At 44.6% G+C, this 18,056-nt stretch overlaps 1 protein-coding gene across 3 annotated transcripts in view; it reads left to right on the top strand.

Moving 5' to 3' along the window:
• The window catches only part of NCAPH (non-SMC condensin I complex subunit H), a 43,101-nt gene that overhangs the window by 12,892 nt on the left and 12,153 nt on the right, over positions 1-18,056 (top strand). For all 3 annotated transcript variants that reach the window (XM_035700527.2, XM_025454034.3, XM_049095403.1), the window contains 10 exons: positions 449-671; positions 830-920; positions 1,571-1,663; positions 1,939-2,077; positions 2,381-2,505; positions 9,239-9,428; positions 10,602-10,693; positions 11,419-11,624; positions 15,928-16,076; positions 16,558-16,664. In XM_035700527.2, coding sequence (XP_035556420.1) covers positions 502-671; positions 830-920; positions 1,571-1,663; positions 1,939-2,077; positions 2,381-2,505; positions 9,239-9,428; positions 10,602-10,693; positions 11,419-11,624; positions 15,928-16,076; positions 16,558-16,664 — 1,362 coding nt within the window. In that variant the 5' untranslated portion in view covers positions 449-501. The remainder of the gene's footprint in view (positions 1-448; positions 672-829; positions 921-1,570; positions 1,664-1,938; positions 2,078-2,380; positions 2,506-9,238; positions 9,429-10,601; positions 10,694-11,418; positions 11,625-15,927; positions 16,077-16,557; positions 16,665-18,056) is intronic.

Here is an 18,056-nt window from a genome sequence, read left to right on the forward strand (position 1 = left end):
CTGCCCTTTACTCTTCCTTTTTACAGCATAAGTCCTTGAAAACCTTGTCTCCATTTGCTGTCTCCAGTTTCTCTTCTCTGGAATCTAAGCCCATTTGACTTTCTCTTGCCCCTCCTACTCTAGAAAAACTGTGGTTGTCAAGGTAACCAATCACCTCTAGGTTGTTAAATCTAATGATTGATTCTCAGTCCTTCTCAAATTTGACCTCATTGCGTACCTCATTAATTTGACAAGGAAGCATCAGAAACCACTCACCCCACAAAAAAAAACTTAAACAGTAGAGGAATATTAGCGTTGGGAAAGATCTTGGTGGAAGATGTGCAGTGAAATTCCACCCTATGACAGGCCCCAAGCCCCGCTTTAGATCTAGGAAATAATTCTGTGATACGTTTCCTGAGCAAGGGTTCTGTTCCATCACGGTTGGCCATAATGAATTTCTTCTTTTCAGAAATCCGTGGGCGCCCCCTCAATGCCTCCTCTCCTTCAGAACGGGTGTTCTCAATGGCCCTGCCCCGGAAGGCCCCTCTCAGTACTCCTGGCACCCCTGTCCTCGAAGACTTTCCCCAGAATGACGACGAAAAGGAGCGACTGCAGCGGCGGCGCTCCCGAGTCCTGGACCTACAGTTCAGCGCAGACTCGCCTCATTTGCTAGCCTCCCCTTCTGGTAGTAGGTGCGTGCCTTCTGCGCTGCCCACATGGGGTGGCCGCCTGCATTGGGTTACATGGGCCCAGCATCTCTACAATGCCTCGTGGGTTTGGGGTCTGGAGTTTGAAAAGTTAGAGTACCATGGATCCTTGACAGAGTTTTTTGGTTTTGGTTTTCTTTTAGGAATATTGACATTTCAGCCACGATTCCTAAGTTTACAAACACACAGATTACAGAACATTATTCCACCTGTATCAAACTGTCCACTGAAAATGTGAGTATCTGCTGGTGTATCAGTGAAGGTTTTGCAACTTGATCACAAGGGAAATCTAGCCTTCTTGATTCTGTGGAGAATGTGCTATTGATAGTAATTGTGTGCTTTCCTTCTCTAGCTACTCTTTTCAGTGCTGATGTTTTTCAGTATGCTTTTACTGTGTTTTTTGGGCCTTCCATGCTCTTTCTGGCAAGTTACCTGCCACCTGCAGTGTATCTAGAGAGGTGGCATTGCTTAGGGGTTGATAATGTGAGTTCTGAAGCCAGCCTCTGTTGGAATCCAGTTTTTGCCATTCATAAGTTCTATTGCCTTGGCAAGTCACCTAACCACTCAGGGTCCTTTTCCATAAAATGAGAATTTGAATAGTTCCTGCCTCATAGAGTTGTTCTGAGGGTGACTCCCTTTGTGTGCAGTGCTTATAACAGTGTTTGCACACAGTATAAACTCAAAGAGGTTAACTCTCTAGGTTGTCAGAATGAGGAGATACGTGTATGAATTTAGCTGTGTTACCAAGTGTTTATGGGAATTGATACCTGTGGTGAGATGTGGGCTGTTACTGTATAGAAATGTAGCTTCCTCTTTTAGGGTAGCATTATTTACATGAGCCTAGGCTGTCAATAATAAATCTTTCTGCACTTTTCTGTTTTCAGAAAATCACTACCAAGAATGCTTTTGGCTTGCACTTGATTGATTTCATGTCAGAGATTCTTAAACAGAAAGACGCCGAACCGACCAACTTTAAAGTAAGAATGCTGTTGTTCATCTTCTCTTGCATCTGAATTAATGATGATTATTTCTGATATTTAGCACAGCACTGTCATTGAATTCTGCAAATACACTGATCAAACACAGAGAAGATATCTTTCTGTTATATTTTGTTTATTCCCTGTCTTAGGGGAATCTTTGTCATTTTTTTTTCTTAAAAGCAAGTAAATATTTTATGAAGCTTGCTGTGTTTTGCTTATTCAGCAGTTCCTTTTTATGTACCCAGTGAATATACCTCTGTTTGTTGGACCAGGTGGCTGCTGGCACTCTGGATGCCAGCACCAAGATCTATGCTGTGCGCGTGGACGCTGTCCATGCTGATGTCTACAGAGTCCTTGGGGGGCTGGGAAGAGATGCAGCATCTCCAGAAGAAGCAGAGAGCCATGATGCAGGTATATGAGTTGGGATCTGGATTTAAGGGGCGCTTTTTAAAAAATATTTTATTTATTTATTTGAGAGAGAGCACAAGGGCAGGATGAGAGGTAGAGGGAGAAGTAGACTACCCACTGAGCAGGGAGTCCGACATGGGGCTGGATCGCAGAATTCCGGGATCGCGACTTGAGCTGAAGGCAGACACTCAATCACTGAGCACCCAGGTGTTCCACTCTTTAGAGTTTTAAAGAGCATGAGTTAATAAGTTTAGATACATGCCGAAAAACAATCCTTGCAGGACCTAGTCTTATTTCTTCTTTCAGATACAAGTACTACTAAAACAGGAACAACCAAAAAGGCCCAAAAGCCAAAGAAGAAGCACTCCTACAAAACCATTGAGCAGAATGTAAACAATCTCAATGTCTCCGAAGCAGATCGGAAGTGTGAGGTGAGGAACTGTGTGCAGTGTGGTCTCTGACTAATTCAGAGCCTCAGCAGCTGAAACTTGGCAAGGCTACGCCTGCCTTGCTGGTATTTATTTGCTTGCTTGGGCCTCAAAGGAGTAAAATATATAAGTCAATTATCATCCCTTAGCTTCATGGTGAAGACTCAAGGGTGTAAGTCCCTGCTTTTCCTACAGTATTTCAGGATGATTGAGTAGAAAGAGATGGCAAATCCCCGAGAATTCTGATTAATGAAGCCATTATTTTTCTTTCCAGGAACATGCAGCAGAGATTATGATAGCCTACATTTGTTGTGCATTTACTGGGTGCCCTGTGCTGCTTTAAGCCTGTGAACCAAGTTACCTCACTTAGTCCTCACAACATTCTTGTTAACATTTTCTGAAGAGGTTATCAAAGTACAGGGCTCTTATGTAACTTGCCCAAAATGATGCAGCTTGTAAGTGAGCTAGGATTTGAATCTAAGTGGCCTGGCTCCATAGTCCTTGCTCTAACAGCTATATGATCTGATAGATCCTAAGGAATCTACTTAAAGGAAGCCAGAGGCCTCGTTTATCTTTAGCATAGTTAATTTAAAGCAACGGTGTTGGTACAAGCTTTTTAAAAATTTTGCTGTTAAAAACAGTATCTCCGTGAACATCCTCGTACATACTGTCTTTGTGCTCTTCTGAGAGTGTATCTCTAAGAACATTTTGAGTCATGGAATTTCCATTACTGTCAAAAATAGGTTGTGCCAGCCTTCTGTCCCACCAACAGTGGACTTGATTACTCTTTTCTCCTACCTCTACAACATTTGTAAATGGCATTTAAGGTCAGACTAGAACTGATCACCAAGGGAATGAGTGTATGTGGGAAAAGGACAGCCTTGGGATACCCCAATCTTAAGAGTTCAGAGAGCCAAAGAAGAAACCACCAGTAGGTAGGAGGAAAACCAGGAGAGTGTGGCACCCAAATGAAAAAGTGTCAGGGAGGAGAGAGTGATCAGCCGTGCCAAAGTGGCAGTCTGGGGCTGACAGGGAGCTTGGAGAAGACTGTGGAGCTGAAACTCTGACCTCCAGGGAAGGGATGCTGCTTGGCTGGTGCTAGTGTCCCCGAGTTTGGAAGAGGGGTTCAGGACCCAGGACCCAGCCCTCTGAGGAGGGCATGCTGGTTGGTACTGGTGTCTGTGAGGGGCACACAATAAGGCTGGTTCTGTGAGTGTGAGACAAAGTGCAAATTGAATTCAGCAAGTGCTACAGGTAGGGTAGGAAGCCCTGTTGGGTGACAGGAATAGGAAAGCTACAGAAAGAAGCAAGTCCCTTCTGGCTTGCAGTCTCTCTCTAGTGCCCCCTCTTGGTGGAGCCCCCTGGGAAGGCCTGGCAAAGCCCAAATACTGTCCCAGAGCCAGTATCACAGAGCAGCTGATAGAAGGTATGTTGGGGCTGAGAGGCAATAGCTTAATAACTGGTAGAGAGGTAAAGTGTCAGCATTTTTACTTACAAAAAGGTTTGGGGAAAAAAACAAAAACAAAAAACAAAAAAACCCAAAAAGGTTTGGGGTGGGGGTGGGGTGGTGGAGAAGGAAAGCAATGGGGAATCTAGGTAAAAGTTACACAGAAGTTCTTATTACTATTTCAACACTCTTGTATGCTTGAAATTTTTCATAATGGGGCAATCAAACGGCAAGAGAGGAATGAAGGCAGTATAGGCTGGTCTCTTGAAGAGTTTTCCTGTACATTTGAACAAAGTAATTGGTGGCAAAAGTAGGGGAAAGTAAAGTCTTAGAGGGTTTTCTTGGTTTTTTTGTTGTTGTTGTTTTGTTTTGTTTTCTTAATGGGAAGATTAGCAGCATGTTTACTTATTGATGGCAACAGTCTAGTGGAGAAGGAACAATCTAGAATCTAGTGGAGAAGACAGGAGAGTTGCTCGAATGGAGTCCTTGATCCTGTGAGAAGGGAAGGGAATGGACAGCATTGACAGAGCTTGGCTAAGGAGCACTTGTGGCTTGTGAGAGATGGATGCAGGAGTGCACATATGGGAGCATTCCAGGTATTCCTTCTCGTGTCCCCCATTGAAAAGGAAGCTGGATCATTGACTGACTGAGTGTGGAGGAAGAAAGGTAAAGTTTTGAAGAGAGAAAAAGGTAGGAGGGTGAGTGAGTGAATGGACTGGGGAACTGTAGTTTGCTTGCCAGACAACATTCAGGGTTCATCTGCGGGCCATGGCAGGTAGACTTAAAGTGAGGTCAGTCAGTGTAACTTTGTATGTTTCTCCAGCCATGGTCATCTGTGTGGGTACAAGCATGAAGCACGCAAAAAGTTGGATTTAACACAGGACTGTGTTTTGCTAAGTCAGAGGAGCACTGAAGTGAAGAAAAAGGGAGTGGTTACGGTCGTTGCTTATGGAACTTCAGTCAGGAAAAGGAAGGGGGAAATGAGGCAGCATAAAGCCATATGATCAGTGGATTGTAGGGCATGGTGGGTCAAAGACTTCTTGGTGTTGGACCAAGAACACCAATCTTTTTGGACAAGATTGTGTTGGCTGGAAAGAGGAGGTGGTTGCCACGGGCACTTGGAATTGAGCATATGGAGAGGCTGTAGTCATGGTTATGATTCAGTTCAGACAACAGGCAAGGGAGTGAAAGACAGGAGATGTGGTATTCATGCTGGGATCTCTTGAAGCCCTGGGGTTTTCACGATGAAGCTCACGGCCATTGAAGGAGAGGATATCAAGGAACTGAGAGGCCAGCATGTTGGATGGATCAATATATGCATGATGAATCCACCAAAAACTATGACAGCAATGAAGTTGGAGAGTAGTAATGAGCCAGGAGCTAATATTAAAATCTTCCAACAAGAGGGAAGGCCTGGGGATTGGAAGGTGATCAACACACAGATGGGCAGAGTGTAGTGGGGTCTGACCTTATTATATTCAAAGCGGAGGGTTTTAGGACTTGGGAAGGAGAATAGTCTGGAAGCAGTGATGGGGAACTCACCTATCCCACATGCAGGCCAGCAGTCAGGGAGCTGCAGGAGAGGAAGCAGCCACAGTGGTGAGGCCTGTGGGGAAGCAGTGTCCTTGGGCAGGCAGCATTTCATTAGAGTAGTGCTCCTTTTGTCATTTTCTTACCCAGAATGGGCCTTTTTAGGTATTTTCTTCCTACCCCACTACCCTTTAAATTAATTATTATGGAATAAGATTTTATCAGCTAGTGTTGAGCCTTGGAAAACCACAAGTAACTATCATTTCTAAGATTTCCCTACCCTCCCCCAAGAACTGGTTTTTACTCCCTTGAGAATGATACTGCCTCCAATTAAAAATGAATGAGTTAAAGCTGGTAGGTGGAGAGAACCTTCAAGAATGAAGTGGAGGAATATAGGGAATTTCTAGAGGGCCCTGGGGGGAAATAGCCATTGTTAGCCTACGGAGATGGGGACCAAAGAGGGGATGTCAGAGCTGTATAGGTTTTAGACCCTGGGAAATGTAGAATCCTGTGGGATCCTAGGTCTTTTATAAATAAATTAAATAAAGGGAAATGATGAGATTAGTCCTGGTGGTCTCATAGCAGATGATAGTGGTAGAGGCAGAGCACACAGGGGGCTAGGAGTGAGGGGCTTTGACGGCTTCACTCTGAGTGATGGGGCGGTTCTGCTTTGGCCTTGCTTGGCCGCTCCAGCCTGTGCTGGTGTGAGGACAATGTGTGGATGGGTGTGGAGGGGGTCGAGAAAGGTGAAATGCCGAGGCCAAGGCCAAAGAGGGAGGAGGGAAACGAGTTGCAGGCACTTTGTGGGGAGGGAGTTCTGTTTATCCATATGTCAGAATTGACCTTAGGTAGTACCACATTTGGAAGCATATGATGTGAAGTTCAGATCCTGGTTCCACTCTCTTAGCTGTGTGGCGCGGGAAAAGGCTCTGAATCTCACTTTGTTAAACTGTAAAAACAGGTTAACGCTAGTTCTGTCTGCATATGGGTTTTGTGGTAGAGAATCTGTCCCTGGCAAAGTGCTTCATCCATGGTAATATGTTGTATACCCCTAAAGAGGAGCCATATAATTCTCTCCCATCTTCCCTTCCCCTCTCCAGTTCTCCATGTTTTTCCTTCTTCTTAGATAATCTGAGCATTAATTTCACTGTCATTCTTGGCTTTGCTTCTGGTTCTGTAGTGAAATGTCAGTTCAACAGTATGGTTGGAAATTTTGTTTCCTTTTCTGACCAGCTAGACCCAATTCTGGGGAGCCTGAGGAGGCTTGCACTAACTAGCCTTGCCCATTATTCTAGAGAGAAAATGAGAGAGCAAGTGGTGCTGTTCCCTCTCAGCTTGTGATGGTCAGCCACATTTATGCTGCGTGAAATCACTAGTCTTTTTTTTTTTTTAAGATTTTATTTATTTACTTGAGAGAAGAGAGATTGTGCACAAGCAGGGGGAGTGGCAGGGAGAGGGAGAAGCAGACTCCCCACTGAGCAGGGAGCCTGATCCAGGACTCAATCCCAGGACCCTGGGATCATGACCTGAGCTGAAGGCAGATGCTTGACAACTGAGCCACCCAGGTGCCCTGAAATCACTAGTCTTAAACACCAAGTACCCCAATCCTAGAAAGTTTTTTTGCTCTGTAATCCACCATAAACTTGTAATAACCCAAAGCCCAATTTGGAAGATAACCAAGAAGGAGGGATTGTCAGAGACCTAGAATTTGAAGTTTCAACTGTTTCTTGAACCTGTATTCTCTTGGAGATGGCATGGAAATGAGAAAGCAAATATTGTGTGGGTGTGTCTAGACCAGTTGAGAACTCTTGTTTGTGTATGAGCTGATCTGTTTTGGACACAGCTCTCTGTGTGTAAAATGTTTGCTGTCATAGGAGATTCCAACCTGATTATAAGCTCCAGTTCTTTATACCAGGAGCGCACAAATGGATACAATACAAGGAAGTTCAAGGCACATACTATAGGAAGTCAGAGTGGGTGGAGGTCAGAGCTTATGGAAGAAGTGAAATTTGAGCTTGGCCTTAAAGGAAAGGTAGGTATTTATCAGGTGGACATTGCCAGGCAGAGGCATAAACAAAGGCTGTGAAGCAGGAATGTTTCTCCCTAAAGGGAGCTGGACAGAGTACAAGTTTGGCTAGAGCCCAGGATCTACTCACAAGGCTGAAACAACCTTTAGACTTTACCATGCACTTTATTATCTACCAAAGGCTCCTTTTACTATTTTACTATTTACTATTACTATTTACTATTTCTCTTCCTCGCTGTGGACCCTTGTTTCAAAAGATTCACCTACTGGAGGTGCCTGGCTGACTCAGTCTGTAGAGCATATGATACTTGATGTTGAGGTCATGAGTTTGAGCCCCATGCTGGGTGTAGAGATTACTTAAGACACACACACACACACACACACACACACACACAAGGTTCATCTACCCAAACTGCAGTCACCAATTATTCAATTTCCCATCAAATAACTCAAAAATGTCAATCAGATCTAATTTATATGGAAGAACCATTGTTCTCTCATTGCATGATATAATTCTAGACAAAAGTGACGAAAATTATCTTAGTGTTTTTCAGCTTTATATTTTAGTGTTTACAGTTTCCGTGTTGACTCTTCAATATGCTAGCTTCACTAACTACCCACACTGGACCTCTCAGGGTATGGGGATCCAGGTGGGATGCCAGTGCTCTGGTTAGCATTTGAGGAAGGGAATGGGAATAACAACGCTAGTATTTTTAGGATAGGAAATGGGAGAGACCAGAGATGAGGGTTGACTCAGGCGTGGGTTGTATTGGTGGCAGTAGAGGTGAAGGAGGAAGGGGGATAGATGGTAGAGATCTACTGGGAGGAAAACCCACCAGGCTGACTGCCTGAGGGGTAAGGAGACAGGGAGAATGGAGGTGATGTATTTGATACTCTGGGGCTGGAACGATGGTGAGATGGGCTCATTGGAGGCGAGAGGAGAATCTCGGTTCTGGCCAGGTCAGGTTCAGAGCTAAGGGGGCCAGGAAAGAGCCAGAGAGCCACATCTCTTATCCTACCTGAGGCCCCTTCTCTCCACACTAGCTACATCCTGAAACATAAAGGAGACCTGTGAACCCAATACTTGCCCTCTTGCCACACATGCCTGTGTCTTGCTCTCTCCTCATTCTCGTGCACTGTCCCCTGTTCTACCTTTGGGATTGCTATCACCTGGCTCTGCCACTCCTGCTCCTTACCCCAGCCTTGGAGGCCCTTTTACAACCTCCCCTATGTTTTACCCATCCACCTAGTCCTGCTGACTCTGCCTGTCTTTCCCCTGAATCTCTTGGTTGTATTCCCCAAATCTGTGAAAATATTTCTCCCCAGAGAAATAATGGGATCTTGTGAACAGATCCATCACATAGGCTTTTTAAGTCCACAGAATTTGTTGTGATAGCATTCTGCCAGGCCCTTTGAAAACAGTGACTTGTGGGAAGAGACAACAGAAGGGTACCGTCCATGTGGATCATAAACAGGTTGACATAGTAGAAGCTGTGTACTTGAATGCTGTATATTTATTCAGCTGACCACACACAGTCTTCCTTTTCTATTGGTATCTGCTAAGATGAGATTTTACTGATTAAATAGAAAGTCCTTCCCCTGCTTCAGTCACATGCAGAGATATCTCAATTCCACATATGCAGTTGTGAATGAGCAGGGTCCAATGAAGGAGATTTTACATTTGCTTCGGCTGCATCCCATAATTCATTGGTTTCCTCTGGTTTTATGCTCAGATTGATCCCATGTTTCAGAAGACGGCAGCCTCATTTGATGAGTGCAGTACAGCAGGGGTATTTCTCTCTACCCTCCACTGCCATGACTACAGAAGTGAGCTTCTGTTTCCCTCTGATGTCCAGACTCTCTCCACTGAAGAACCCCTGGAGCTACCAGATTTAGGTTGGGTGGAAATGACAGATTTAAAAGGTTAGTACACATATATATTTTACTAGAGCATTTTAGTCATCAGAAAAGTTTCCACACAACTGTGGAGCATAATATGCCCATCCTTAGGTTGCTTGTTTAAATTACCCAGAAGGTTCCTCTGGAATGCCACATTGGGCATCCTTTAGAGAGAAGCGAACTTCTTCCTCTCTTGCAGAACAGAGTCTAACAATAGTAGCTAACGCTCACTGTTGCTCTTGGTCCGTATGTTCTCCATCCCTCACGTGACCCTGTTAGCAGCCAGCTCTCACAGGCATGTATTAGGGCTGTGGGCTAACCCTGGAATGTCGAAGTTTGGACTTGGGAAAGGGGCTTTAATAGGTTTTTGTTGAGCCAGAGAGGCCTTGTTCTTATTTGTTGCCAATCCAGGGGATCCTGAGGAGAAGACGACATTGTGAGTTATTTTCAGACTCTATTTTGGTGGTCTGAGAATGAACCTGTCTACTGTCAGCCCCTTTTACTCTCCCAGCAAGGGTTTTATTCCCCCCTCCCATCCTGCCTTCCACACCCACTTGGGGGGATCGTCTGAGAATGTCGTGACTAGCATGGGTGGGTGGGAAGGCCAGGCACGGGAATACAGTAGCTACACTTGCATGCAGTCATCTTTGTGTATTGTATGAAATTGATCCCTTCCCTTCCAGAACCACACAGATGTTAACAGTGCTTGTATTTCTCCTTTCTATTCTTGTCTAAGGTTTTCTAAATACAAGTGTTTTGTGCTAACGGTCTCTTTTCCAAGTTTATGGTCTCAACTGGGGCTTTAATTCTGTGAGGTAGCTAGTTTAGTTTAGGACTAAAATAAGTAATATGTTATGATTGGTTATGCAGTTAGTACACTTTAAGGAAGGGTTTTTGATTTCCCAACTGTAGCATAGGGCACAGAGTCCATTTCAGAGTCAAATGTCTATGCTTCAGGCTTCTGCCCTAATGTACTAATGCTTCGAGTGCCACTGTGGAGCCTACCTCCAGTGCAGGGGTGTGTCTGAGCACTACCCTCTCCCTGGGCAGAAGTCTGTGACCTGGAGCTTGGCTGCCAGCCAGCCTGTGCCACAGAACAGATGACTGAGGCTCTCTTTTCCATCATGCTGCCCTGGTCACTTTGAGGTGAAGGGAATGTACTCCATCCATACTCTTGCCATTTCCTGTCCTCTCCAGCACCCATGCAGCAGTGTGTGGAAGATGGCCAGATTTGCCCTTCGCTGGCTGGGTTCCAGTTCACAAAATGGGACAGTGAGACACATAATGAGGTGAGTTCAACTTTTAGACTTCTAAGGGTTCTGGGCATTTGTCCAGCAGCTCGTGGTTTCAGTGAGATGGCCCAAGTGAGAACCAAAACCGTGGCATCGTTTTTATTTAGCCAGGAGTACAGAAAATATTTCCCTTGGCATTTCTGTAGTGTCTAAAGCCTGAGGGATAGGAACGGAGGGTGAGGCAGCCCTGTCATTCCTGGTTTTTTTTTTTTTTTTTTTTTAATCGGCTATCTCAGCTATCCCCTTGAACATGGTTAATTCCAGGCCTTTGGTCTTAGGCTGCTGTCAGGCTCAAGGAATTTCCTGCTCTTTGGGGTTGAGTCCCCTGGCACAGAGTTTCCTGAGAAACTGTCATGTGTAAAGCTTTCCTCTGTATATTTTTAGCATGGCCCCCTTTAGCCTACTTACTATCACTTCCAGAATAAATGGTCTCCATGGAAAACTGTTTTCTCTAAACAAGTAGTTAATGGATGTAGATTCCTGTTTCATGTTTTACAAAATGTGCCTAATGACAATACGCCTTCATCCTGTGCTGCACAGTATCAACTTCCTCAGCGCTTTACCCTCATGAGAACATGGACTCTCGGGCAGGGGGAGGAGTGGCTGGGGCCTGGAACCTAGGGCTGAGAAGGCACTTCTGGGCAGGCTGCTACTCCAGTGGTGACTGGGGTGGCTGTGGGAGTAGGGAGACCTAGAGAACCCCCTCTCTTTGTCCTGTCTAGTCTGTCTCTGCACTGGTTGACAAGTTCAAGAAAAATGAGCAGGTGTTTGACATCAATGCTGACGTGGAAGAGAGTGACTGCGAGGACTTCCCTGATGGGCCCGTGGAGGATGACTTTGATGTCAACGATGAGCCTGAGCACAGCATAGCCGGGGATCACACCGAGCTCAGGAACTGGAAGGAGTCCTGCCTCGCTCAGACCTGCCCGTAAGGCTCTCAGGGCCACGGAAGATGTTCCCAGAGGAGTTTTCCATTGGTTCGCAACAGATTTCTTGCTGAGACAGTCTCATTTCATTTCTGAGATTGGCTACCCTGGTGCGCTGGCTGTGTTGTCCACACAGGTTGAGCCATCCTGACTCACGGTGGGATCATACCTGCCTGTGAATGTTGGCTCAGCCACCTATTGGTGATAAAACTGATGTTGCAGGAGTTTGTAAGGATAAAATTAAAATATGTAAAGTGCTGGGGAAAAGTATGTGGGATATAAGAATTACTTCAGTGGTGGCTGTTGTTACCACTTGCTTTTTTTTTTTTTTTTTTTTTTAAGATTTTATTTATTTATTCATGAAAGACACACAGAGAGGCAGAGGCATAGGCAGAGGGAGAAGCAGGCTCCATGCAGGGAGCCTGATGTGGGACTCAATCCCAGGTCTCCAGGATTACGCCCTTGGCCGAAGGCAGGCGCTCAACCACTGAGCCACCCAGGGATCCCACCACTTGCATTTTGGTAGCACAGAGCATGCTTTCTACACGTGATGTGTAGTCTGGCTTTTGGCTACATCACTTCATCTCAGTTATAGGCAGAAACAGGCTTCTGTGTTGCTTACAGAAATGAAGTGGCCCTTGCTTGAAGGGTCAAGCAAAGAGGAGGGGAGTTTTGGGTTAGCCAGATAGGCAGACCAGGAACAAGCAAAGCAGAAGAAACTAAATAAGCAGATAAAAACTGAGTGTATTGGGGAGGAGGAGAGGCAGTAGAATTGGTCTGTAGTGATCTCAATTTTTTATTACTCTTGTTGACCTAGAAGAAAATTAGTTATATGTACTTAAGAGGTTAGTAGCATTTTAATTTTGAACATGATTTGGAAGCGGGATCCGTAATCCTGTGGCATGAACAGGGTTGGGTGTAGGAGGTTCCATAAGACTACGACAGACAGTCCCTCTGATAGTTCCTGTGCTTATAGGAATCTTGTGATCCTGGGATCGGGGACAACCAAGCTGGTTTAGTATGAGGTAAAACCTTAGAAGTTGTTCAGGATAATTTGTTTGCTCATGTGGGAAATCTGGTAATGTCTCTTCAAACCTGAATAGAAGTTGACGGGCTAAACGTTTGGCACCTCAGGGCAAAACTCTTCACCGAGGACCTTTGTCTCCCTCCTTTCCTCTCCTGATTTGTACTGTTAGTATGCCTGCAATCTTGCCCCTTTCCCATCCTATCTTCCACAAAGTGAGAAATGGTAGACAGGTTAGTGGGTTGAAATCTGTTAATCCATACTCAAATGTCCGAGAACAACTGTCACTTCTCTTGACTTCTGAGGAACTGACAGTAGTAAAGGAGTTTAATCACTTCCATTTTGTTTTGAACAAATGTCTGTACTTCTCTTCCCAGTTTCAAACAGAATGGAATCCTAGGATCCATCCTACTGAGTGCATTAGGGTCAGGGCGGTAAGGTTCTAGCCTAAGGTTTGGTCCATCTTGAAATCCTTACCCTCGATGTGGCGCTGGCCTTTCCTGAGAGATCAGTAAGTATTTAAACTGCACAGACTTGACTCCACCGTGGATAGCTGTGAGATGTGGGACAGAGGCAAGTGATATCACCTTTTGGGGGTCTTTGTTTTCCCACCCACAAAATGAAGGCTTTGGTCTAGATGATAATAATGTCTGAGCTCATCGAGCTCTTTATTAGTCTAGCTTTATGCTAGACGCTGTGCCAGGGGCCTTATCCGCATTACCTCATGTAACTTACAGAAAATAGAAAATGTGATTACTTAAGCCTTGCAACAACCTTATCATTAGGTCCTGTTGTCCCCATTTCAGAGAAGAGGAAACAGGTTCAGAGAAGTTAAGTAATGGGATAGAGCTGGGTATCGCTCGGGGCCTGCATGTAATGACCTTTTGATAGTAGGCCCCACCCCAGAGCATATAACTGAGTCCCTGAGGCTAGGCTTTGCAACACATTTCCCAAACCTCCTTGGGTGATTGTAGTATGCACCAGGATTCTGAACATTATACTGGACCAAAATGTCTTTAAGGTGGGATAGGGCAGTGTTGCTTCATAAGTACCAGTGTTCTTTAGAATGCCCTGTGTTTTTTGGTCCATGGATGGCAACACTTAGACAACCGTTCACATCATACATTAACAGGCCAGGACTAACAAAGTGCTGTGTGTCCAGCTACAGCTTGAGCTCACTCCTTCCTGCAGCAGTGGGCCATGTGTGCTCTAGCCAGTCTCTCTGTGGGACAGGTGCTTGCTGGGGTTAAGGACCTAGTCTGTGGTCCAGGCCCACACCACAACCTGCTCCATGCATGCCAGAGTGAGGTGTTCTGCTCCGTTCTCTGTTCTGTTCCTGCGGAGTGAGGTACTATGAACCAGCTAGGAGACTTTTAGCCGGCAGGTATTTGTGTGAAGTGGTAAACTGGTGCTAACTTGCAGAAGGTCCCTATGGCTGGGGCACAGGTAGAAGGGATACTTCTCCCAGAGGGGAGAGAAGTGTGATGGAGGGGCAGGCCTTGAAAACTGGGGAGACTGGGAAGTGGGTTAGTTGTTGAATTGGGGAATTGGGACCAGTGGGGTGCTTGCAAGATAAAAAGGTTGGACTTCCAAGTGTCAGTGGCCTCAGACCTGCCTTAGCCCACAGATTCCCTCAGGGGATGGGAGCCAAGCTCTTTATAGCTTTGCCTATAAGTTCCCAACAAATTCCCAGCCTGACTGCCAAAACAGATGAGTATTGAGTGGAGATTCTACTGCAGCCCATCCTCTTTCTCCCTCTGGAGTTCACAGTGCAGTAGAGTGGTTAGTTAGTGAACACAGGCCTTCTACAGACTGGAAATGTGAATTCTTTTAGTATATTCTAATTTTTTAAATTAAGTTTTAGGGGAGCCTGGCTGGCTGAGTCAGTAGAGGTACCTGATTTTTTATCTCGAGATTGTAAGTTCAAGCCCCACGTTCGGTGGAAAGGTGACTTAAAAATCTTTTTAAAAAATAGTAGGGGATCCCTGGGTGGCTCTGCGGTTTGGCGCCTTCCTTTGGCCCAGGGCGCGATCCTGGAGTCCTGGGATCGAGTCCCGTGTCGGGCTCCTAGCATGGAGCCTGCTTCTCCCTCTGCCTGTGTCTCTGCCTCTCTCTCTCTCTCCCTATCATGAATAAATAAATAAATAAATCTTAAAAAAAATAAAATTAAGTTTTACACAATAAATATACAAATACAGTTTCCTGGTTTTGAGGTAAAGATTCTGTAGATAAAGCAAAGTCCTCTTTTAAAGCTTTTTGAGCTTACTCTATAAAGCTTGATGTAAAGAAGATTTATATTTATGGCTCAGTATAGATAAAAAGCCCCTCCTTATCTGAGGATTCCTTGTTATCTTTACCTTTAGAGGGCAGTATAGCAGCACTAACATACTTTCTGATGTGTCAGGCCTTTAGGAGAAAGCTACCTCGTAAATACTAGTACCTTGCAGAAAGGTTGAGAAACCAAACCCAAACTGCCATGCTGGACTGGCCAGTTAGGCTCTTCACACACAGCAAAGAATAAAGCTAGATGGCTTAACAGATTACATGCCTCCCCGCCAGTCATTTGGGGAACAAATTAAAATAACATTGGTGTCACTTTCAGTAGACAGTACAACTATTACTGGAGCCCTCACTTATGGAAGGATGGTAAAGGAGTGGGAGACTGTCATTTGTATTGCAGGAAGCCTTGTGTATGGGAAGGTCCTGAGGCTGCTTTAGAGAATTGTGTCCAGCTCCCAGCTCTGGCATTTTACTAATTGTAGTCTTATATAAAAACTGTTTTCTTGTCTCTCAAATGGGTAAACTTTCATTTCATGAAATACTTTAAAAACTTCTTGTATAACTATGATTATATTGGGATCCCTGGGTGGCGCAGCGGTTTGGTGCCTGCCTTTGGCCCAGGGCGCGATCCTGGAGACCCGGGATCGAATCCCACATCGGGCTCCCGGTGCATGGAGCCTGCTTCTCCCTCTGACTGTGTCTCTGCCTCTCTCTCTCTCTCTCTCTCATAAATAAATAAAAATTAAAAAAAAAAAACTATGATTATATTATAAAATTAAGAGAAAAACACTTTCACAAAGTAAAAATCTAAGGAATTATAAACGATGAAGTATTTATATTGGACTTCCTCTTGGAAATGCTGCTCATCTGTGGAAAAGAGGGTAGGTAGAGTCTTCAGTTTCATCATATGCTGCTTTACATGTAACTGGCATGATTGTGTTATATATATTGACATGTACACAGTTGGGACGTGTAAAAACATAATTTCATTTGTGTTACAGGGAAGAAATGATACCTCTTGGGGATGGAGACATTAGGACCATGTGCCCTCTTTTGTCCATGAAACCTGGAGAATATTCCTATTTTAGTCCCCGTACCATGTCAATGTGGGCTGGCCCGGATCACTGGCGCTTTAGACCCCGACACAAACGTATGTACTTCTAAATGGAACTTAAAGAGATAGTGTCAATGGTCAGTATCCATGTGACTTCAGATGTGGCCATATGTGGAAATGACCATGGGCATACAAGGCAGGACTCTAGGCAATCCTCTTGAGTCCCTTCCCTCTTTGGGAGCTTTGTACTATTGCTCCATAAACTTATCCCTGAATAAACTTTGCTGCCCACCAAAAAAAAACACAAAACAAGGTAGTACTCTAGAACTCTGAAGCATTATGTGTTATGCATTCTTTCTTTGAAAAGAAGGGATTAATTAACATATTTTGTATTGTGTTTTGTTAGCAAGACCACAAATTATAAGGATGAAACTAGGTGTATGGTTTTCCTTTCTTAATACTGTTAATACTCAGACAAAAATGCTGAGCATTTTTGTGGTTCATAAGGGTCTTGCAAATGGGTAAATAATGTCCACCCAGAGGTGAACAGTATTGACATCTGTGTTCATTTCTGCAGATGATGCTTCCTCCAAATCAGAGTACAAAAAGAAGAATTCAAAGAAAGATTTTGAAATTGACTTTGACGATGATATTGACTTTGATGTGTATTTTAAAAAAACAAAGGTTTGTGCTAGATTTATTAGCATTTGTGCTTAAGTTACTCTTCTCACTCTTCAGATGATTTTTAAAGAATTCATTGCAAATTTAAGTTTTAGAGTAAATGAATGGTTTCATTTTCCCTCAGTCTCTAGGGGAATTGAGAAATAGTCCCAAACTCAGTGGCAGATAGAATCAGATTTAGATCCCTGGGTGGCGCAGCCGTTTAGTGCCTGCCTTTGGCCCAGGGCGCGATCCTGGAGATCCAGGATCGAATCCCATGTCGGGCTCCCGGTGCATGGAGCCTGCTTCTCCCTCTGCCTGTGTCTCTGCCTCTCTCTCTCTCACTGTGTGCCTATCATAAATAAATAAAAATTAAAAAAAAAAAACTAGAATATGAATAATGTCTAGCAAAATCATTTTCTTACACAGAACTAAGAACTCTGACAGTAGGCTAGTGCTCCTCAATCTTTCCCAGGCTCCTTAAGATAATATATATATCTCAAATATATACAACAAACAAAATATGTATATATATATATTCATTCACTTTTAAGATTTTATTCATTCACTTGAGATAGCACAAGCAGGGGTTGCAGAGGGAGAGGGAGAAGCAGGCACCCTGCTGAACAGGGAACCTGATGCAAGCCTCCATCCCAGAACCTTTGGATCAGAACCTGAACTAAAGGCAGACACTTAACTGACTTCGCCACACAGGCACCCCTGTTTTGACCAATCTTAAAGATGCCTAGAAGGGGCAGCCCAGGTGGCTCAGCGGTTTAGCACTGCCTTCAGCCCAGGGTGTGATCTTGGAGAGCCAGGATTGAGTCCCACGTCAGGCTCCCTGCATGGAGCCTGCTTCTCCCTCTGCCTGTGTCTGTTCCTCTTCTCTGTCTCTCATGAATAAATAAATAAAATCTTAAAAAAAAAAAAAAAAAAAAAGATGCCTAGAGGTGCCTGGATGGCCCAGTCAGTTAAATGTCTGACTCTTGATTTTGGCTCAGGTCATGGTCTCAGGGTCATGAGATTGAGCCCCATGTTGGGCTCTGCACTCAGTGGGGGGTCTGCTGGACATTCTCTCTCCCTTTCCCTACCCACCATGTGCTCCCTCTCAAATAAATAAGTCTTAAAAAAATTCTCCCTCTGCCACTGCCCCGACTCCTGACTCATGTGCTCTCTCGCTCTCTCTGTTTTTTAAAAAAAAAAAAAGCCTGGGGGATCCCTGGGTGACACAGCGGTTTAGCGCCTGCCTTTGGCCCAGGGTGCGATGCTGGAGACCCGGGATCGAATCCCACATTGGGCTCCCGGTGCATGGAGCCTGCTTCTCCCTCTGCCTGTGTCTCTGTCTCTCTCTCTCTCTGTGACTATCATAAATAAATAAATAAATAAATAAATTTTAAAAAATTAAAAAAAAAAGCC

The sequence above is a fragment of the Canis lupus genome, chromosome 17 (assembly GCF_003254725.2).
Source record: "Canis lupus dingo isolate Sandy chromosome 17, ASM325472v2, whole genome shotgun sequence".
Taxonomy (NCBI): Eukaryota; Metazoa; Chordata; class Mammalia; order Carnivora; family Canidae; genus Canis; species Canis lupus.